This window comes from Pyxicephalus adspersus, chromosome 2, assembly GCF_032062135.1.
Source record: "Pyxicephalus adspersus chromosome 2, UCB_Pads_2.0, whole genome shotgun sequence".
Taxonomy (NCBI): Eukaryota; Metazoa; Chordata; class Amphibia; order Anura; family Pyxicephalidae; genus Pyxicephalus; species Pyxicephalus adspersus.
The window spans coordinates 41,946,859-41,970,115 of record NC_092859.1 but is presented as its reverse complement, the minus strand read 5'-3'; the positions used below and the strand labels follow the sequence as shown (position 1 = coordinate 41,970,115).

The window sequence follows — 23,257 nt, the reverse complement described above, 5'->3', positions numbered from 1 at the left end:
GATGACTGCATTGAAATCTATAAGGATTAACCGCTCCAGGTAGAGCCAGCACAAAGAAAATTTCAGCCAGAGGATCTGAAGATCGCTGAGGTCTCCAGCCATCAGACTTGAGTAACTATATATATAGGAGTAGGGGGATGTCCCTTTATCTCGGGAAGCATAGTCTAAAAGGATATGTGTACATTCTCAAAAAAGTACAGTTATTCTTAACTTAAATGCTGTCATTTGCCCTATTTTACAATTATCCTAATGAGCCAAATTACAAATATTAACAGTTAAATCAAAGCATTATTAATTACTAATTGCTAAAAGAACTATTAATTTATATAAAACATGCATTTTTACAAGCAACATCATCATTTTAATTAGTTTATTTTAATCATTTTAATTAGTTTAATTTAGTTATACCACTGCTTTAAGTCCTTCACAAATTTAGACATCACCAGAGAAATCACCATATATGTATGAGTAAAGTATAACAGAGCAAATAATGATATGCACTCTCTGTTATGAATTGATGGCTAAGCATGCCTTAAGTTTTGTTTAAGGAGAATCTAAGTCTGGTGCTTGTGAGAAATGGATTAGCACTACCATGATAATACATGCTTTCTGAGAGATACAGAATGGAGATACACGGTGGGTGTGTGAGAACATCTCTCCTGCATTATGCTATACTGTCACCATATAAGTGATTAGAGGGGATTGCTACACTGCCAAGATTAAAAGTCAAAACCCTGACTGAGTAGACCAAAAGCCCAACACCCAAAAAAACATTAAGGAAATATATTTGTGGGAGTTCCTGTTCTTTTGTTATGTTTGTATTTGTATGTATTTTAAATAGGATCTTCTTTCTATACTATTAAAACCTGAACCCAGGGCCAAACAATGTAATTACCCTAGGACTAATGAACACCCTCCCATCTGCTTTTCACAATAACATAATGAGGAGGGGTTCTGTGTTTCTCAGAGATAACTAGGAACAATGTTGTTCATTTACTAAAGGATTCTAGACTGTTCACTTAGCAAAGTAAATGATTACTCTGAAACTTATAATTCATGTAGTGTACCTTATCATTGTAGACCTGATGTTAGCTTTTACTGCTATCAAGTTACTCCAGTAAGTTACCTCACTCACTATAAAAACTACTATTGCTACTGCAAAACTGTTAAAGTATATCACTTATGGAGATATAACTACAGCTCCAGCCTTTACCACAAATGCAGAGCTGGATGAGGTCAAGCTATCTTTAAAGGTTTTTTGGAGCAAGGGAGAAGTGGGCAAATAATAATATATAATCTGCTGGTTACACTAAGTGGAGAGACTTTAACATTAAGACATTTACCAGAGCACTACCTAGAGCCAATGAAACATGCTGGAAATAATCTTACTGCTTTCACCCAGCACTAACATTTTGGAAAGATGTTGTGTGACCAAATATTGAAGACCACAAAGGAAGCCAATGTTGAAAGATATAAAACAAGTGGGTTAATGAAGCATGTTCTGTATAAACATCTACTCTTCACCATGCCCACAAACCAATGAGGTGCCATGACATGGTAAAAGAGCTAGTTAGTTGTGTTTGCACTAGAGCAAATGCAACTCTGATTGGCAACATTAATATGAAGCAGAGAGGGAAGGACATAAGGAGACCTGCAAGAAATGCCAATTCTAAAAACCTGACGAGATGCTCTGTATTCTAGTGAGAAAATGTCTATGTGCTGCAATACTTGCTACTAATGTGACTGAGTTTACTAATAAGACAAACATACTATTCTATATACCTAACATTGTATTATACTAAGAGCGTAATATACCTAAAACAATGTCAATCACTCAAAGTATATCATCCCCAGTATGTTGCTGACTCATTGAGCATTACCATCATCCACAATGATACAGTGATTATCATCATCCACAGTAATGGAGTTCAAAAGGTACTTACTTGCATGGCAGCACGCGTACAATGTCATTTTGCTTGTAGCTTTCAATACACACGGCACAGTGGTCAAAATCCGGGTCAGTTTCCTGTAAAAGAAGAAATAGAACGAGTGGCTTAGTATATACAGGAGTAAAATAAACTTACAGGGATAAAAATATGCTGCAGGTTCATCAACAAGTGTAGCTGACAAGAAACAAGCATGGGGGTAGTATAGTATAAAAATGTCCTTTATCTATTTAATATTTACCTATTTATAGGTAATGAGACTGAAAGAAAGGCAATGACTACAATTATTACCAAAACACACGTGCAGTGCTGCCACCCTACAAATAACACATATAACATTCATCATTAATGCCCTAGAAGTACTTTAAATTCAATTGCTTGAAGAAAAAAATCACCTAAACCATTGTCCATCTAAACTGAACTCAATTTATATTTGTAAGGACATGTGAGCACTTTTATCAAGTAACTGGTATGTAAAAAAGTGGAAGATATCATACTATTGGTGTTTTATTTGACTTCTTAATCTGGGAGCAACTCAGGGAAGGAAGGCTATCAGGAAGACTATCACCATAGAATTGGTCACAGGCATATTTAAAATTTTTAGAATAGAAAAATGAAAAAGAGGATAAGTAGATTTTAACCTAATTCATATTAGTGGACTCCCCCACCACATTTTTTGCAGTTACTGCAAATTACCATGTAGAAAGGTGTTTATTTGCCCTGCATTATGGGGGGGTAGACAATTGCCTGCCTAAAAAAAGTAACTGTCTGACAAACGACTGAAAACGAGCATACAAATGCTATACATTATACTAGGATTTCCAGGAACCTAGCCTTACTGTTGTTGGTGGATGCATAGATTATCACAGCATAAACCCTCTTCAAATACACTGTATATATGCAAGTTTAACATTATTTTCTAAAAGTATTTTGCAAAGGTATTTCACTTAACCCAAGTGGCCTTCCCTTCCCCATCCCCTCAATCCCTGCTTGCACAATTGCATGCAACAGATGCACTCACATGCAAAGTGCACACTCACATTGGGGCTAGCCTATCGGGCAGTGAAAGGTGAAAATGTGCAATAGAAAGCTGTAGGTAGGCAAATCAGTAGACTGTGTTCTACTTCACATGCACACCTTCCATGGTCTTATTATATGCCTCAGTCTCATACTGTGCACACCTGCAGTGATGGAGGCCCTGCAGCGGCTAGATTGGGCATGAGTCCATGTCTGCTGTAGCTTGTCTTAATCGCACAAGAATGGAGTGCATGTCTTCTAACCATTCCTCCCACTTACCTTTAGTCCCCAAAGGTGTGAGGAGCCATGGGTGGCTAGGGTGCCCTGCTATAGCTACCCAAAGATTAAAAAAGGAGCGGAGAAACTTTTTTAGAATTTAGAGCAAATTCAGGCTTGCCAATCAACACTCAGCACCTTTTCATACGGAAACAAGGAGGTTTTGCTTCACTTTCAATTTGGAACAAGCCTATAATAGAGAAAGAGGAATAAGATTTTTGTAAAACTTTTTTTTTAGAAAAAAATCTTATGCCTCTTTCTCTATTTGTAACCTTCTGAGTTAAATTTCAATTGTAACCTTTTTGCACAGGCTAATAATAATAATTTCAATTTTCTTTTATAAAAACCCAACTATTCAAGTCCATGCCTTGGAGTAGCAAGGAAAAGTACAGCTAAGGGGGAGTGCTGGAAATGCCAGATGTGGCCAATGCGGGGCTGGAACTCCCTCTTCATTGAAATAGCGCCGCTACTAACATTCCCGGCATTACTTGCGTCTATAAAACAGTCCAATGTGGGACCATGCATAGGTAGAGAGCCCGTTGGTCTATAGACGTGAGTGATGCCGGGAATTGTAGTAGCAGCGCTTTTTCAATGCAGTGGCGGGCTAGCTGCAGTTCATATTTAGGATTTCTTTGGGGGCCAAAAAATGACGTTGGGGGCTGATTTAGCCCCTGGGGCCAGAGTTTGACAACCCTGCAATAGAGGATGATAATGCTACATCACTAAATAGGAGTATCCTGCAGGTACCAATATTTTCTATTTTAATGCCTAATGAAAGGGTTATCAGATTGAATATTATTGTGCTTGATAATCTGGTTAAATAGAGATAGCAAGTACAGTTTTGTTCCATGACAACAAATACTGACCTACCCTGACATTTTTAAACAGCATAAGGGCATAATGACATGGGATGCAGAGGGCACAAGTGCTCCTGAGTCCATAAAGACAGGAGACCCAACTATGGCTGCTATTTAATTACTGGCTGTGCACTCACATCCCAATTTGCAGAGAGTAAAACAGTTTTTCTCTTTCCTACACATCATTTTTCAAGTTTTTAGTTATCATCTGTTTGCGGCTCTAGTTGGATAATTTGAAAAGAACAAACTATATCCCTTTTTATGAAATGATAGTGACTGAAGGCTGAACTTCATAAGCTCACATATGCACATTTTCAGAAACTTCAAACTTTGCTAAATAGTGGTATGAGTTTTTAAAGATATAAAAGTCACTAAAAGCTCTTCTTGTACTAGGACTGTACAGAGTAAGTGACTGTGATTGTGTTGAAAATATTTACTGATACATTGTGTAATTCATTGAGAACAAAATAATGCAAGAATGGAGAAATAATCCAAAATGGGAGATCGAAAAGACAGGATGATAAGACATTCATGATGATTTAATTATTCATCAACAACTCACAATGTGACCCTCATGTACTTGTATGCGCTTTTGTCAAATTATGGGCATGCTTCTGATGGGACAGCAGATGATGTCCTGGAGGATCTTCTCCCAGACCTGGATCAGGGCATCAGTGAACTCCTGGGCATTTAGTGGCATTACTTAGCAGAGTCAGATCTACATATAAATAATTTCCCAGGCCACATGAGGTCAAGCATTGTCCTGCACAATAGAAGTCTGTGCAGTCCTCCTAAAATATGCTCCCACAACCATCACCAACTAAATGCCAAACTGGGCATACTAGATGATGTTTTAGACAACACAACTGTATTTCCAGACTCTCATGTTTGTGCTTAGGGTGAACCTGTTCTCATCTGTAAAGAGTATGGGGCACCAATGAGGAATCTGCCAATTCTGGCAAATGCCAATCAATCTGCACAGTACCAGGCTGTAAGCACAGATCCCGTTACAGGACTTTAGGCTCAAATGCCACCCCTATAGAATCTGTTTGACAGGTTGGTCAGAAACATACACACAAGTAACCAATCGGAAGTCATTTTGTCAGGCTTTGGCATTGCTCCTGATTCTCGTAGAACAAAGATGAAGATACCAGTTCTGCTGCTGTGTAGTTGCCCTTCTACAGTTCTTTCCAGCTATTTTTGTGTGAAAAGCCCATCTCCTGGTATCTCCTCCATGTTCCTGAAATATAGCTGGGAGACATAGCAACAAACTGCTGATAAAAGACTGATAAAAATAAAGAGAGGGAAATGATCTGTTGTAAAACCATTGCCTCTTTGGAGATTGGCTTGGTGTTGTGCTTCCTGTCCACTTGTTGCTTTCATTTACACCAAAGCAGTTAACACTGCTTCACAATAATGCTTCCTAACTGGACAGATCGATATCCTAGGCGTGTAGTTGACCTGCTGTTATACTATGTATGAATGTTTCCTTGACTTCTGCATTGATGAAAAAGCCTGATCACAGAGCACAATAGTGTTCAACATAAGGTTTAAACATAAAACTGTCAGAGAAGTGACTTACTCTTAACTGGAGGATGGCATATAGAGGTATAATCAAAGTTAAGGTGTTTTAATTATAATAGGATTATGCCAGACCAAATAAAAAATATTCATGCTTGGGATATTAAGTTCTGGAATAAATTTTTCAAGATAAATTTTCTCAAGATAAATAGGGTATTCAACCGTTCTATCAGGCTTTAATTTTCCTTTAGAGGAAGAGTGTTAATGTCTGAGGTATGGTCACGTTTTTAACAAAGATCCAGTTACCTAACAGTATCCTACTATCAGCTATATCATTACTACTCTAACAAATTTAGAAAAAATTACTGATGCACTCATTTAGTATAGAAACTGTTTTTTTTCTCATATTTGTTGAGTGTCATAGCAAACGTAGGTGCACCACTTCAAGAGCAATGTGTTCCTGGAAAAGATTTTTACATTTTGGCAGTGGGTTGCTCTGATGAGCAGATTCTCAGTCTGGTGCTCCTTGTTGCAATTCCCCATCATTTAGTAATTTACTATGTCAGTCTCCGAAGGAGAAGGCTTGTGAAGCAAAGCTACTGTTTTCCATCACTCTGTTCCTGGAAACAGTGCTGTATTGTTGGCAGCTGCTCTGCAGATCTCTACATTGTCAGCAGGGTGCAGAGACTGTTCTGCAGACAACTGGCTCAGCCTTTGCATGTTAACTAAAAGCTCTCCATTGAATATAGGTGGCAATATTGACAAATGAGAAGTACAAAGGCAAGGGCATCAGAAACCACTGCAGGAACTAAATTAGCAGTAAGTCGATATTTCACGTAGTCATCTGATGGGGCTGAAGTGATGAATGATGGGCGTTGGCTCTATTATTTTTTGATCTACATTGAATATGGGTGGACTCATTCAGTAGACAGAAATCTATTGCCTTAGCTAGAGAAGATAATACATCTTTAGTGTAGCTGTAGTTAATATACCAATAATAAATGGACAACTAATAGTGATCACATGAATTTTCAGAGCTTGCGCTGGTAACTCATTTTTTATCAAAGCACCCCTGGGGCCTCCAAAACCAGAATATTCTTCTGCACAAATAAATGTGAGCAGATTTGGCTTGCATTATACCCTGATAGACAGTCATACTTTCAAGATAAATATATTGCCAGGTAATAACAATAATCTATTGTGTGTACACATCAAAGCAAACTTCAACCAAAACTTCTTTTTCAGTTTTGGAAAGATGAATTTGGGTAAAATGTAAGACCTTTATTATTGTACTGCTGCCTGTGTCTCCAATGAATATTTTTCCCTGGGCAGAAACAGGAAGGACAGGAAATGAAGCGACATCTCTTAAACAGAGGCACTGACAGCAACAAAGATGAAGTGTTAGAAAATGTATCAGGTTTTATTGCTGCCTAGGTCTTCATATTCTAATTGATGTATGTAACCATCCTGGACAGGACACACAGGAACCAACCCCAAAGTAATGTGGATGGTGGTGAAAAAGGGCCTTGTCTTTTTGGATTTTTAACATGATCCTCTATATATATATACAGGTATACTACAAAAATTAACCAGATGGGGTTACTGACCCTTATGGTTTGTCCTGGAATCAGTGCAACATGAACTGTAAAAAAATTCCTGGAAGGCTAATTTGTTCTCACTTTGTAAAAAAATATACATGCCTGGAATTGGGCTTAAGTATGTCAAATGGTACTTGTATCTAAAAAGGCCACATTATGGAAGGCACTTACAGGAAACATATGCTTTCCTTTAGTCTCAAAAAGATTTGTTTTCAAATACAATTAGGACATATGCTGCTGTATAACATTTGACAAAACAACATGCAAGGTATCAGGGTGCAAATATATATATTATAGTTTAAGAGCTTTGACACAGCTATTCTGCTCATACCCCCTCTTTACACAGTGTATGCCAGTGTACAAACTTATGTGGAGGTATATTTACAATGCTGAGCTTTCCCTGCATATGTTTTTATTTATTATGCCCATGATTTATTTTGTATGTATGTATATATGAAATATTACATATTAATATTATGCTTTTATAAATCTAGTTAGCAGGTGGAAGTTTGAGTTCCTTTTTTACATTTGTCTCATTTAATGAAAAAATGTTTTTTTAGTAGTAAACAACTCAAAAATGTTAAAGCTAGAAAAATAACATGAAATAACATTTAAAGTAGCCCAAAACATTGCAATGTATCTTTATTAGGTAATCTGTCATCAAGAACTCTGTGTGACAGTTGAGAAAATACATGAACCAACCAAGGCTGTCCTGGGAAACGCTTTTATGTAATAATATTAATGCTCCAGATCTATTCCAGGTTTTTTGGATCACCCAGGTTTACCAATAAAAGTTTACCTTCTCCAGTCTTGGAGAGCTTTAGTAAATGGCAGTATATAGCAATACATAAACTTTTGAAATGGCCAATTACAATCCTAAACGTGAAATAATATGTGCCAGCAAGGCTCAAAGGAGCTCACAATCTAATGTCCCTACAATAATCATATGTTTTTAATACAGTCTAAGGTCAGTTTTTTTGGGGAAAGCCAAATAAGTGACCTGCGTGTTTTTTTTGGAAACCGGAGTACCCAAAGGAAACCACTGCAGACACGGGGAGAACCTGTAAACTCCATGTAGAGTCCTGGCCGAGATTCGAACCTGGGACCTCGCACTGCAAAGGCCAGAGTGCTAACCTCTGAGCCATCATGCTGCCCATGCATATGCATGTTGGGGTGCAATTCAAAATAAATGGCAACTCACTTCAATGCAACTGAATTGAGCATTGCACTACATGTGTACATGTGTGAAGGTGTGAAGGAAGCATACAAGTTAAAGAAGAACGTATTTCAGTGGGTACATATTGTGATTTATTGTAGGGTTTACCTAAAGTAGTTATCAACCTAAATTAATGTTACCCAGGTCATCTATATTTTTGCAGTTGCATTTAATATAAGGATTTAGATTTAGCGAGCTCTTGAAAGCTGTTCTACTACTTGTACTACATTGATGTTGGTAAGCAAACAGTATACTTACTTTACAATGAGACTCTGTGTATACAGACAATGTAGGGCCAGCTTAATGTGAATATAAAGTCAAAATTGAAGATTTTATAGGTAACAACTATAAATCATACTTGCTCCTATGTTCTTGTGTACACACTATCATTTCTGCACCTGAGACAACCATTAGTGAAAATCTAGCTTTAGTAAAGTTTTCCTTAATATTGTTTAGTGATCTGCCATGCTTGATAACTAACAACCTACATCTAATAGCTGTTATTGCTTCCAATTCAGGCGTATATATTAGGAGGGCCTCCGACTCATCCCATTCTCTCCATAGAACTGAATAGCACTGTCTGTATAGTGCCACTGGAAACAATCTGCATCTTTTCCAGCAACAATTGTTGAATGTGTATAAGCACCTATATACATACCCTGAAAAAATTTAGATTTTCTTGAATTCCTTTCAAAAAAAAGGCAGCGATGATTACTGGTGTAAGATCACCGTAGGCACTGCTGTCTCTGATAATCTCAGGAAATATGGAAAGAGCTTTAATGATATAATTAGTATGCAGCTTACTGTTCTCCCTGCTTCGGCTACATGCATTTTTTATGCTACCTCCCCACCAGACCTGACAAAGGAAAACAAATCAGCTCATCTTTTAAGATGGCTTCACCTACAAAGAGACAGAAAGCTTAGTAAATCAGTTAAAGGGACCGGATCAGCTGCAGGGAGCACACATGCTTTACTGGTTAGTTAGTAATTTGCCGTTAGGAATACGTGGAGTGTTTTGAAGGCATATGAAAGTAAGCTTTATCATCAGATTGTTAAGTACACCGAGGCTTTCTATGAGCTCAATATAGTTTACTATTTTTAGATGTGTTAAATTAAAAATACAAACAGACTAACAAGTACAGGTTGATTCTGAGAGCTCTGAAGTGTAACTTCTTTCTGAATAGTTCTGGTGTCAAATGTACAAATAAAACTTAAGGTGATGGCAGTTGGAATCTAACACCTGTCAGTCACTAAAACCAACAAAAGGCTGAAAACCAATTTTGGAGAGCACTAAACGGGAATCTGAATAGTTTTTTCCTGTCCTCAAGGATATATGAACACCTGTTTACAAAAAAAATGACACTTGTGAATATGGGTGGGTTAACAACTGTCATTGGTTTATGGGTGCTTTGAGAGTTAATTTTTTAACGAACGGCAATCTTCCTCTCCGATAGTCAAATTGGCCTCCAAAAAAACAACAAGCTATGAGCACCTTTATAATAAATAAAGCAATATCTTAAAGAAAGACAAAGCCAAATAGCCTTTGTGCCACCATCAAATAAAACTTTAGACCCTTTAAATTCTGCTGGTGACAACCTTACATGTCTCCTTGGGAAAAAAACATTTAAACCTCAAGTCTGTGAAACATCTCTCAAGCTCCTAATAAAATCCTGATTTTCATTTTCACACTCTTTACTGAATGTAAAACATGTACACATTAAATTCCCCTAGATTGCTTTTTCCTTGTTAATGCAAGCTCTACGCTGAAATCATTCTGTTCTGCAGGATTATTTAGGAGATGTTCTGCACTGCAACATAGCTTTACATCAAAATCAGTGATGGCTTAATCCAAGCATTTTCCACAGTCCTTCAAATACACAGATCTCTGCCTGTTTTCAGCCAGATCAGATGAATATCTTGTGTTTATGGAAGCAGCAGACACCCCCAGGCTTTCCTCTCTCAGTAAGATAAGTCGGGGAAGTTTAAAATTCTGCCAGATTGCTAATGTTCCCTATCAAAATAAGAGACACTAGCATCCCCGCATCTTCCCTTCTGCCGTCAGCTAAACATGAATGTTTGCACAAGATGAGCATACATGTTTAGAAAACGACATTCTAGCAGACACGCCTTTGTGCAGTTGGATTGTGATTGCCCTTTTCTGTGTTTGAATGTATATGACTGTGTATATGACTGTGTATAGTCAAAAAGGGACAATTTACCAGCAAATTCAATCTGTTGCGGTGAAATCTATTTTAAGATTAATACAAGTGAAATGTGATCTGGGTCCGGCATGATTTTACCACCCTGCTAAGCACTCACTGAACTGTTTGGTTATAGACACCACTTAGCAGTATACAGTGTCACCGGCTTCAATGTAAAATCTATGTACAAAACCCACAGACATTTCAACAACATGGCACAGGATTAACCAATAATAGCTGAGTCAAAGGAGAGCAGATGTAATAAAGAATATGTATTTCCGCTTCATGCAGAGTATGCTTTTTTTTTTAGTGAGCCACCCCTTAAACTTACTTCAAAAACATTCATACTTCAAAAAAAAAAAAAAAAAAAAAAAAAAAGATTCCTGTTCACAAATTGCTCACAAATTCCTGTTCACAAGATTCCAGGGAATGGTGAGCCATTCCATATCTTATAAGATGGTGCAACACAGTACTGGGAGGAACTCTGGAGTACTCTGCATTCCCCAGATATCATTGGATGAAGGATGACATTTCCCTTAACTAGGTTCTATAAAGAGAAGCTAGAAAAAGATAAGTATAACAAACTTCCTTTCCACCCTTTTTTGTAATGTTTATACTGTTTCTTTATTAAGGAGAAAAGGTGTTACAAGTTTATGCAGTAAGCCAGTCATTCAGTTCTGACTTTTGACTTGTTTAGCCACTTGCCTGGACCTAGGACTCTAATGGCCCCTATGTCGGGCATACTAAGTGGCCATTGTGGGAGGAAGGCAAAAGTCACTTTTTCTCCCCACCCAAAAGTGGTATTTAAACCAGGCCTGATTTGTATGTATGTTTATGTAAAACCACCCGTTATAGAACTAGCCAAGTCCAGCAGGAGAAAGATACAATAGGCCTACCGATATCCTGTGCAGATGCAGTGAGGCCAGCAAACCTCTTCCCTTAACAGAAGTCCCCCTGCAGATACCTTTGTTTATGCTAGGGAAGTCACACAATATTTCAATTCTGCTGGCTCTAAATTACCATTTACATAATTGCAGAGAAGGAAGAGGAGCAGAGAGCCAGGTACTGCTGTCCACTGGAAGAAAATTGTCAGGCAGGAATAAGAATATCTGATAATCTGATAAATGGGGAGAGTTTAGAAAAATTGTAACTTCACAGGAATGGCCAAACAGAACAACCGGGAAGCATGTAAAAACAGAAGCATTATAAAAGTGATTTTTTTTGTGCAATAAATAGACAAAGCTTCTCTTCATATTTTGAAAGGCTCCTTGAAGCATTAAACCAATGACCCATCACCAATTACATGCTATGGGGAACACCTGTAGTGAAAAGGACTTCATGTTATCATTCTGGTCAGTCAAACAACTGTTGAGAAAAAGAATGACTAGCTTTCAAATATTGCAATATTAATCAAATCTGAACATTTTAACAACTACCCTTACAATCTGCTCACACAAGGGGCCTAGATAAAGCATTTTGGTTATATGCATGTGACACTGCTTACCTTATCCCCCTTTCTGACTGTCCTCGTTGTAAGTTTGCCGATGGCCTTCTTAGCTGCATCTCCAAGCCGTCGCTGTGAAAACACATTGAGAAAATAATTGGGCTTGACAGCAGAAGGATATGTACAAAAACAGTATAACAATTTATTTTATTTCAAAAGCTTTTTTTATTATCTCTCTAAGACATAAAATTAAACATAAGCACAAAAATCTCAAACATCCAATCTCATTAAAGTGTATCTAACCCCCTCAAAATTGTAAAATACTGCAGTTTACCAATCCTTAGATGTGTTGGCTGCATCAGTTTTTATTTTTCAGGCTCAAAATATTTTCAGCAGGTAGAGAGAAGATCTAAAAATCCCATCAATCAATCAATCTGTAAACTAATAATCCCATCAATCATCCTACATATTATGTAAAATTTAACAAGACATGTTCGAAGCCCAGCTGGTGTAACAACCATAGTTGCTTTTGAAAGGTGGAGGAAAAAAAGGGACAGGAAGGGTGTTTTTTTTCATCCAACGACTAGTAAAATGCAAAATATATCATTATTATGTTCTTGAGTTAATATATGCTTTAACAAATATATTTCTAAATATTTCCTTGGATACACCAAAAAAAAAAAAAAAAAAAAAACAATCAGTATTCATATATATTGTCCTGTGAATGTGTTTTAATGGGTTAAACACTTTGAATAGCATACAGTTTGTAATTACCTGTGTATATGATTTTATGATCTGTGTATGTGATAGATTATTTAATAAACTCTACACTAATAAATGATAGGCAAAGACCATGTAATCTTGTCTTGTCTAGGCTGGGAACTGGCTAACTGCAGTTTTTATTTGTGGAAAGAAAACAGATAATGTAACTCAGGTACATAAAAAGGTCTTCAACATTTGGTGTCAAATTCAGGTAGAACAAGGGAGCTTATATATTACTTGGTGGCCAACCCATGTTGGACAAGATGGCCTACAATACTTGGTGTCAAGCCCAGTTACAACAAGGAGTTCTGAAAAACCTTGGGGTCAAACCCAGATGCAATAAAAAGGTCTATAACAGTGTTTTTCAACCTTTTCTGAGCCACGGCTCATTTCTGACATTTTAAAAAATCCTGCGGCACACCATAAATCAAAAATGTTACAAAATGACACTTTGTAGCTAAATCTCTTTTCTCTAAGAATAAACAAGGCAATTAAGCTACTTACTGCCACCCGCTTACATTACATTACTCTGCCAGTCACTTTAGCACAGACACTGGTTGAAAATCACTGGTCTATAATACTTTGTGCCCAAACCATGGGTAAAGGGAAGAACTATGATGTTTGATGTCTGACTCAAGTACAATATCAAATCTCTAAGAGTCTCCAAGAGATGTCAGAAAGTTTACTTTTGCGTTCTCTCTGAGTCTCATTAAATGATATTCAGTCAGACCATGGTACATAATCACTGTACAAACCATATGCATTGGCATTTTATCAGTGTTACAGGTCCACATAAACAATTATTTTGCAGATTTAGTAAATACAATTTTTAAGGAGGCTGAAACAACTACAAACGAAACAACTGGCTCTAAAACTGCTAATGGACCATTGCTCCTCTCCCACGCTAGGGACACTAATCTAGGCCAATCAACTCTAAATGCCCTTATGGTCATAGAGTCCTCAGTTGTTTCACACCTTGTTTTTTTCATCTGTTAATGTCCACTAAAACTGCTATTTGACAAGAGATTACAGAGAAGTAGCTTAGATCATCCTGACATTCAAACACCAGGGGATCTCAGAACAAAGTTATTCTTTGTTATTGCCTTGAAAAATGGTCTTCAATAAAGGAAAAGTCACAAAGGTTTAAAGAGGTTAAAAGATCAATCTGTAGTCGGGTTTGAAGATCAGCTTGTAGAGAAAAATATTTTTATCATAGAAAAAAGGCCAAGCCCTAATGTGTTATATCAAAAATAATGAAGGTTGCCTAAAATTGGTTTGAAGCTCTGTGGTAAAGCTTTCATCTATTTTCAGTAAAATTCCACCAAATACATTCAATTATCAATCAAGATTTGCAACAGTAAATGGCGTTATGACTCACAATGTTGCAGTAAGCTGCACATGCACTCATTTAGATGGGTTGATTTTTACAGTAAACTTAAGGTGGTGGTAAGGAGCATTGCCAAAACACAGCAGTGTGACCGGGTAAGATTTAAATTAATAGACAGATGATTATACAGACAGAATAGATATACAACAGACACTAATAGACATAGGAGGGAGAGGGTTATCTGACTGCTCTATGAAACCTGCTAGAGTCAAGAAACCAAGCTCGAGTTTGGACTAAAATGTGTTTAAAAACCAAGCTTCTTTCTATAAAAAAACATTCACACACACACAATAAGCAAAATGTACACACATTATCAGCAAAATATTCACACACATATACATATAAATACACGACTAAATATCATTTTTTCGCTCCAAAAGTGAGGGGGAAAAGTCTGTGTGTCTTACGGAGCGAATATTGATGCACAGCCAGACCCAACTGCAGTACCTACATCGGCCACTGGGTGGCAGAGGTTACAGCTGCACCATGTGTATGTGTGTGACGGCCAGCTCTGTCCTTCCAGTGCAATTCAACAGCAACACAGAGGACATGGTCAGCCCAGACACTACTCACAGCCCTGACAACGAACATAAAGGACAGGTACTGATACTGGACACAGAGGACAAGTAATGACACCGGACACACAGGACAGGGTGACACAAATGTGTCATGGAGGAGAGAGGAGACACAGTAGCCAGTCACAGTTTCTTGTTTCCCTTCTCTAAACCTAGGTGTGTCTTATGGTCAGGTGAGTCCTATAGTGCGAAAAATACGGTATATATAAAATGTGTGTTTACACAATTGCAGGCCTTTTCTGGTCATTATATGCAGTCCCAGCTTCCTTCCTTTAAAGTTGCACTATTTTAGGTTTTGTATGCTTTTATTTAAATTGCTGTAATAACAAACTATTAACAAAGGATTCCCAGAGTACTATAAGAAAAAAAAACAGAAAAGTAGATGCTGACCAACTCAATTTATCCTACTGAAACCACCTAATGAATGTGTCACTGCTACAGTTCTGTACAAGGGAATTTTTTAAACGTAAATAATGGATTAAAGATATTAGACATTAGTGTGATGTCTTAATTTTGCCTAAAACGTACAATACCAAAATGCAATAGTTGGACAGAAGAAACTAAAAACACTGGGGAACAATTTTGAACAAATTTTTTGTTAATTTCAATTTTTAAGCTGATGTACACTAAAATAGGTATGCTGATTATAAAGTGCAGTTAGTTGTCTTCGTGGATTTGTATAGGCTATTCATTTACACGCAAGACATTGTGGTTAGAGGTTGTGCGCTGCTCTACGTAGTGAATAACCAATTTTATTTTTCGTAAGTGCCTAAACAACCCTGATTCATTTGTTATATATGTGGCAGTTTCATCATTGCCAGTCAAAGGGCGAACATCAGCACATTTGTAGAGCAAGCCTATTTGGCATATTTCCAAGGTAAACTTGGTGATCAAGATAAGTCTTGGGCCCCTCATAAGGTGTGTAAACAGTGTGTTGAGGGTTTACGGATGTGGACAAAGGGAACATATGATAAGATGCCATTTGGGATACCTATGGTTTGGGGAGAGCCAGGAGATCTTTTCAGTGACTGTTACTTTTGTATAGTGAAAACTTCAGGATATAACAAGAAAAATAAATGTAACAGAGTATCCTAGTCTACCATCGGCTATACGCCCAGTGGCTCATTCAGATGAAGTCCCAGTGCCTGTTTTCGTTACACTACCTTCTCTTGAAGAACATGATTATGGTGATGAACTAGGTGACAACAATAATGAAGAGTTTGAAATTGAAAAGGACTCTGTTAGTAAGGGATTTGATCAGCATGAGTTGAGTGATTGGGCATGTGATTTGGGACTATCGAAGAAGGTTTCAGAACTCCTAGCACCAAGACTACGAGAGAAAAACTTACTTGAAAAAGGAATGAAGGTATCGTACTTTCGAACCAGAGAAATTGCATTTCTGCAGTACTTTAGAACTGACAGTGGCTTTGTGTATCGCCATGACATTTTTTTAAAATGGAGGAGTTGGGAGTTCCAATCTATACCTCAACTGAATGGCGGCTATTCATCGATAGCTCAAAGCGGAGCTTAAAGTGTATCTTCCTTCACAATGGCAATATATTTGGGTCAGTCGCAATTGACCATTCTGTTTCTCCTTGTGAAGAATATGCAGACATAAAGAAAGTCATTGAGTTGTTGCAATATCACCAACACAATTGGGTTATCTGTGTTGACCTTAAAATGGTATGCTTCCTTCTTGATCAGCAACGCGGATACACCAAGTATCCCTGTTATCTGTGCATGTGGGACAGCAGAGCTCGTGAGAGGCATTGGGTGGAAAGGAATTGGCCTCCAAGATCTGCCCTAAAACCAGGTGATCCAAACATTCTACATGAGCCACTTGTTGATAAAAAGAATATTATTTTCCCGCCTCTACACATAAAACTTGGTCTAATGAAGCAGTTTGTTAAAGCTTTGCCAACTGAAGGAGAATGTTTCAAGTAACTCATTTTTGGATTTCCTAGCCTGTCATTTGAAAAAATAAAGACTGGTGTGTTTGACGGTCCACAGATTCGGCAGCTCATCAAAGATGAACATTTCATCAGGACAATGTCAGAAGTCGAAAAGAATGCTTGGTTATGACAGGCTAGGAAATTCAAAGCCATTGTGAACGACTTTCTTGAAAAACACAAGCAAATAATTACACTGAAAGTGTTTTGAAATTCTTGGAGAGCTATAAAATGCTTGTTGCAATATGAGCACCAAGGTGCATTTTCTGCATAGCCGTCTTTCTAATTTCCCGGTAAACCTTGGTGCAGTCAGTGATGAGCAAGGTGAATAATTCCGCCAAGATTTGAAGGTCATGGAAGGACGATATCAGGGTAGATGGGATGTACATATGATGGCTGACTATTGTTGGAGCATCTGGTGGGATTGTCCTAACTCTGAACACTCCAGGAAAAGCTATAAGCGTAAATTTTTACCTTAACCGCGTACCTGATGTAAATGTAATGTAAAAAAAATGTCATAGAGTAACAATAAATCCTTTGTATGAAAAAAGAAATTTTAATAAACAGTACATGCAAGTTATTTCATTATTTTTTCTTTGTAGGTAAAATTTGTAAGTTTTTTTGGACAAAAATGAAGGATACCCTATATTGTAAAACCTGGTACCCTATATTGTAAAACCATGTAAAAGCAAAAAACTGGGGTCATTTCTGGATTCACCACCCAAAAATTAGTAAAAAACAAGTGTAAGCTCTAACTTAAGAAAAAATGCATTTCTTAGTGTTAATAATAATTTAATAAATCATTTCTGGTCTTGTTGTTTGGATTGGAGTTATTTAGCAATGTTGAAACCCTGCTGTCCTTTGTTGCTACACTTTTCTTTTGCTTTATTTTACTGTTATTCCCTTTGTTCCCCTCTATTGCACACATAATGTAATACAAATAAATGAAGGTTAACAGAAGGCTTTTGGCCAGGCACAATGATCCAAAAGACAAAATACTAGGAAGGAAGGAAGTAAAGGTTCAGGTTTCTGCCTCACAGCAGCACACAATCCCTTCTGGAAAGAAACCAGCTAATTTTATGTTGATATGGAACTTGGAAGATACTTGGTTTCTGATATTGATATTAGCAGCAGGAGGCCCTTTTGGGAATAGCACTCTAAACCCCCATCTACTGTTTTTCAATTGATTTTGTACAATGCACATTGAAGAGCTAAGGGACAAGAAAGTGATGCCAATGTAAAACTATCTACTTGGGAGGAAGGGAGATACACAAGGTGAATCGTTCATTAAGGCAATAACAAGGCTGAAAATATTTTTTCTTTTACATGTATTTCATTACTTTTATGTTATATAAACAGCATATACTGTAACAGCCTTACACATTCATTTGAGTATATACTGAAGATGGAATTGAGAATGGGAAAAAATGTCACATAATTGCCTTAGTAAACAGTAGAACAGACAAGACCCTGGAAAGATTAGTCATTAACTGGCTAAAAATAAAGTTTATGGATTTAAAGGTATGTTTTTCACATTTAAAGCGGACCTAAATTTGAAGTTTTTGCTTTACATAAAAGGGTAGATAACCCTTTTACATTAAGTAAAAAAAAAAGCTGGTCAAGACAGAATGGGTGTGCAGAACCTCCCGGGATACCTACGTCACACATCCCAGCAGGCTCTTGGCTGCTCCTTTTGCGGATGTCTGAGATTGGCGAATGGGCGTTTTTCTAAACTTAGGAGAAAGATCAGGTTATGTAGCCAGATGATGGAAAAAATAGACTGAAAATGGCAGTGCCTGGCGCTTTGTCACCGCCGGGACGAAGAAGAATTCCAGGGCAGCACGGTACCCGATCAAGGAAAGGAACAGCACGATCGAGGGATCTGCGGGATTAAAGGTAAATGTGCTTTTTAAAATGTTTTGGTTTAGTTCCGCTTTAAAGGTCAGTTACTGTTATCAACTTTTAGTTTCTCAAGGAGAGTAGGGTATTGCCTCCTATACTATGCACAAAATAGATCAGTGAACCCAAGTAAGACCTACAATCTTTCATAAGCAGAAAATGATAACATGTGCCAAAATGAGGTACCTGAAACAGTCTCCTTCAGTTGGCAAAGCTTTACCGAACTGCTTCATTAGACCAAGTTTCATGTGTAGAGGCGGAAATATAATATTCTTTCTATCAACAAGTGGCTCATGTAGAATGTTTGGATGACCTGGCAGATCTTGGAGGCCAATTCCTTCCCACCCAATGCCTCTCACGAGCTCTGCTGTCTCACATGCATGATAAAATGGTTTCCAGGTATAGTCTTGACAAAGTATAACTGATTAGCCAATGAATATTTCATAATTGCTACCCTGTTTCCCCGATTATAAGGCACTCTCTTATATTTTTTGAAATGCCAAAATATGCCCTGGGTCTTATTTTCAGGGGATGTCTTATTTTTCAATGAAGAAGACTACAGTACACATTTATTGTTGAAAGTCACTCATGATCAGGTGAGTGTCTTATTTTAATTATTTTTTTAAAAATCGGGGGTGGCTTACTTAATGGGGATGTCCTAAAATCGGGGAAACACGGTACAAACTCTTGTCTAGTCACACAAAACTTTAAAATGTATTGCGCACAATAGCATAAAGAGTCTTAAGAAGAAGTTGTGATTCATCCAGGTCATCCTAATGAACAAGACTCAAAGTAAGATGATTTTAGTAAACATTAATGCATTGATACTTAAAAGGTCATGTTGCCCAGGCAAAGCACCAGCTAAAATTCAGATACCAAGACAACTGAACTATAAATACACGTGTGAAGCAATAAGGGCTAATCATCACTTACACAGTAAGTTTAGGGAAAACATGTCATGCCTTTACACATCATTTATATAGTGCAAATTTAAAAAAAGTCATCAACAAAGCTGATGAACTGATGACAAAAATTGAAAACATATTGATAGTGTATTCTATTAAATATGTAGGGGCATAAGTCCCAATGTGCCAGAAAATCAAACCCACACAAAAAGGAACTAAATTCTGAAAATCTTTTATACCCTTCTATGTATTTATTGTGACTTCCCCTAATAAAAAAAGAACACATTAAAATGTGCTGTCATAACAGCTTGTTAAGGCACAGAGTACACAAAACCTCTTAAGGTGTCCTGTTGTATTTAACACCAGTATGTTAGCAGAGGTTACTTTTAATCACATCCTTTTTTACTCATCCCCTATTTAACCTCCCTAGCGTTCTAATTCTGTCCTTATTTCCATGCAAAAAGCGTTAGATTTTTTTGCATGGAAATTTAATTTACATTGAAGGCCTAAAATTCTTAGGCATAATTTACTGAAATATGTCCAAAATTTAATAACTTTAATAGTAAACTTTAAATATATAACTATAGTTTAATATATAATTTATAAAGATCTCTTTGTATTGCACTCAATACCACTATTTTGTATTGAATCCAATACTAAATTGTTTGAATTTCCCGCCACTCATCCCGCCCGCACCAATGTCACCGGGAAACCGTGGAGAACAACTCTGCAGTCGTGGGCTGAAAATCGAAGAAAGAAGACATGTCCTGAGGAGCTGCAGGAAGCCGAAGGACGACAATGGAACAAGGTAAGTGTTTTTTTTTTCGTTTTTAGCGACCCCGAGCGTTACTCGGGAATAACGCTGGGGGGGGTTAATGTACAGTGCTACGTAATATGTCAGTGCTATATAAATACTGCTTAGTAATAATAATCTAAAAGAAAAAGTGATCAGTCAGATCAAGTAACCTTTCATTGCTTGATGGTTCAAATATGATGTTCATGTGCCCATAGATGGTTTTGGCAGTCTGCAGCTTGACATGTCCAATCACAGCTGGCTGAAATGCACATCGGTGGGTCGTCAGTTCACTGGTTGTCTATCCTTGATCCTCTTTTGGTAGGCACTAACCATTGTACACTCTGCAAGGCCTACTTTTAGGCATGCTCTGAGATCCTGCTTAGAGGGAGCGCTGTACAAGTAAGAAAAAAAGGCATTTTGTTGCTTACTGTTATCTGTCAAGCAGTCTTCTAGGTTTGTTTAGTTTCCAATTGGGGGCTCATCTACTGACCTGATTTCTGTACATCAAACAAAATCACACCAGGAAGTGAAATATGACACATTTTTGGTAGGCACAGGATTCAAGGTATGTCAGATTAGCCATTTAAAAAAAAAACAAACAAAACAAGTAAGTAATCATGTGGCAAATGTATTGGATCACAGGGAATTTTTTTTTTTCCTGCAGTAACTGTAGCGTAATTCTGCAATGGAATTTTAACTATCAACACCCAATCAGAAATAAAAAGCTTTTACAGATTGTGCTAACCCATTGAGTAATTAATGAACTTCAATTATAGGCACAGATTTGCCCCAACACAAATGAAGATGAGGAAATGAGATAGCAATTAAGAGAAATCAATTAACAATTGGACACTGAAAATAATGAATCATAATACGGAGGCCTTTTTAACAATCATGTCTAATAAATATTACTTTTGTAATTTAAATTTCCCTCAAACGTACATGTGTAGGAAAAGAAATGATAAAGAATTCCTAAATTTTCACGAGATTCAGGGCTTCAGCTACAATAAATTGTCTGCATCTGCCCAAATCAAACTTGCATTATATGGCTAGCAAGGAGGAATAGCTCTCTGTGGGCCAAATTTCCTACAAATAAGGAGCCACATTAAAACAAAGACAATCAATTCACATTTAGACACTGCAACAGCATATACAGTATATGCTCATCAAATATAATTTATGAGAATGAATTTTAGTAATAATGGCTCTGATTTCGGATTGCTTTGGTCAAAAAAGGAAATTTCAAATTATTGCCATGTTGCAAACAATTGAAAAAAAGTATGCTAATAAATGCTAATATATGACACTAACCCAGTAAAGTGCATATTACAGAGCATAAGAGAAGCACAAACATATTGAGTACCAGCCGACATATCATCACAAACAGTATCAATCATTTTAGTGTAAAAGGAAGTGTCCAGTTGGTGTCAGGCATTACTATGACAGTATCAAACACAGATGTGCATTGGTCGAGCCTGTGTATTTTAAGTAGAATTAAAGTGAAAGCCCCTCTTCCTGTCTTGTTCTCCCTAGGGAAATTCTACGGTAAGGAGACCTACTATTGAGAGATTATAAACACTAATTGCTGATCTTTTGGTTTCAGTACTTTTGGTGAAACACATGAAACAAGCATGCCGATAACACTGCACAATGATTTTGCTACTGTGAATAACACATTATATTGAGTGTGCTGATTCCAAATCCTAACTCAGAATTTGCCTATCTCGTACAGATATAGCTGTTCAAATGATCAGTAATTGGGTAATGTCAGCGAACTGACGTCAGAAATAATTATATTAGGCAATGGTTGAATGGGAAAAGGAATAAAATGCTTTTTGCTGTGCCTATGGTTTGGCGTGAGACAAAAGACCATCACTTGGACTGCTACTTCTGTATGAGTAAAATTGCTAGGTTTTCGAAGAAAACTAAGTCAAAAAGCGTCTATCCTGATAGTGAATCTGCTCTGAAGCCAGTGGCACATGATGCAGAGAATCCAGTGCCAGTCCCTCCTACATCTGTTGTTACTGACAGTGACATGTCGGATGAGGAACAGGAGGATGATGTCATTGTTAATGAATGTTATGAACCCCAATTTAAGAGGGTAAGCCACATTTTATAAGCCAATCAGATTTAGATGATTTAGTAAGGGACCTGTCTTTGTCAAAAGAGAAGTCAGTTGAACTGTTAGCCTTTCAGATTAAAGGAGTGGAATTTGCTACAAGAAAAGGAAAAATAACTTCACACTTTCGTGATCGTCACATAAAGTTTGCAGGCAATCACAAGTTGGAAAACGACATTTGCTTCTGTACCGACGTGAGTGGTCTGATGATGGAGTTAGGTGGCGAATACATACCAGAGAAGTGGTGATTGTTCATAGACTCGAGCAAAGCAAGTTTGAAAGCTGTAATGCTGCATAAAGGTAATGAAAAAACATTCTGTTCCTCTTGCCCAGGAAATGAAAGAGACATATGAATACAGGGAGGTCATTTTGAAATTGATTAATTATTCAGAACAAGTGGAACGTTTCTGGTGACCTGAAGGTGGTGGCACTCCTTCTTGGCCTGCAATTGGGATATACAGAATATATGTGCTTTCTGAGCCACAACCACAAAAGGAAATGCCTGAAACACTTCAGAAGTCTACATGTGTGTTGAACAAAGACTCAGGTGAATTATGTGTAATTGTATAAGTTGTTCCATCATAAAACTACGTTTTTGTAATGTCATGGAACTATGAGGCAAAAGTTAGTTATGTATAGAGATTACATAGTAACTGCGGAACAAGAGAATGTACCGTGTTTCCCCGATTTTCGTGCTCCTGGCTGCAGTGCAGAGCCAAAATGAAAGTAAAAAGCCGGCATTCTGCACCAGGAAGCAAGCTGCTGATCCCTGCCCTAACGGAGATCCCT

General features: G+C 37.4%; 1 protein-coding gene across 4 annotated transcripts in view; it reads right to left on the bottom strand.

The window, feature by feature from the left end:
* RNF130 (ring finger protein 130) overlaps positions 1-23,257 on the bottom strand; it is a 160,703-nt gene that overhangs the window by 43,040 nt on the left and 94,406 nt on the right. For all 4 annotated transcript variants that reach the window (XM_072400578.1, XM_072400577.1, XM_072400579.1 and 1 more), the window contains exons 4-5: positions 12,137-12,208; positions 1,944-2,026 (exon numbers count right to left, since the gene is read on the bottom strand). In XM_072400578.1, the coding sequence (XP_072256679.1) occupies positions 1,944-2,026; positions 12,137-12,208 (155 nt within the window). The remainder of the gene's footprint in view (positions 1-1,943; positions 2,027-12,136; positions 12,209-23,257) is intronic.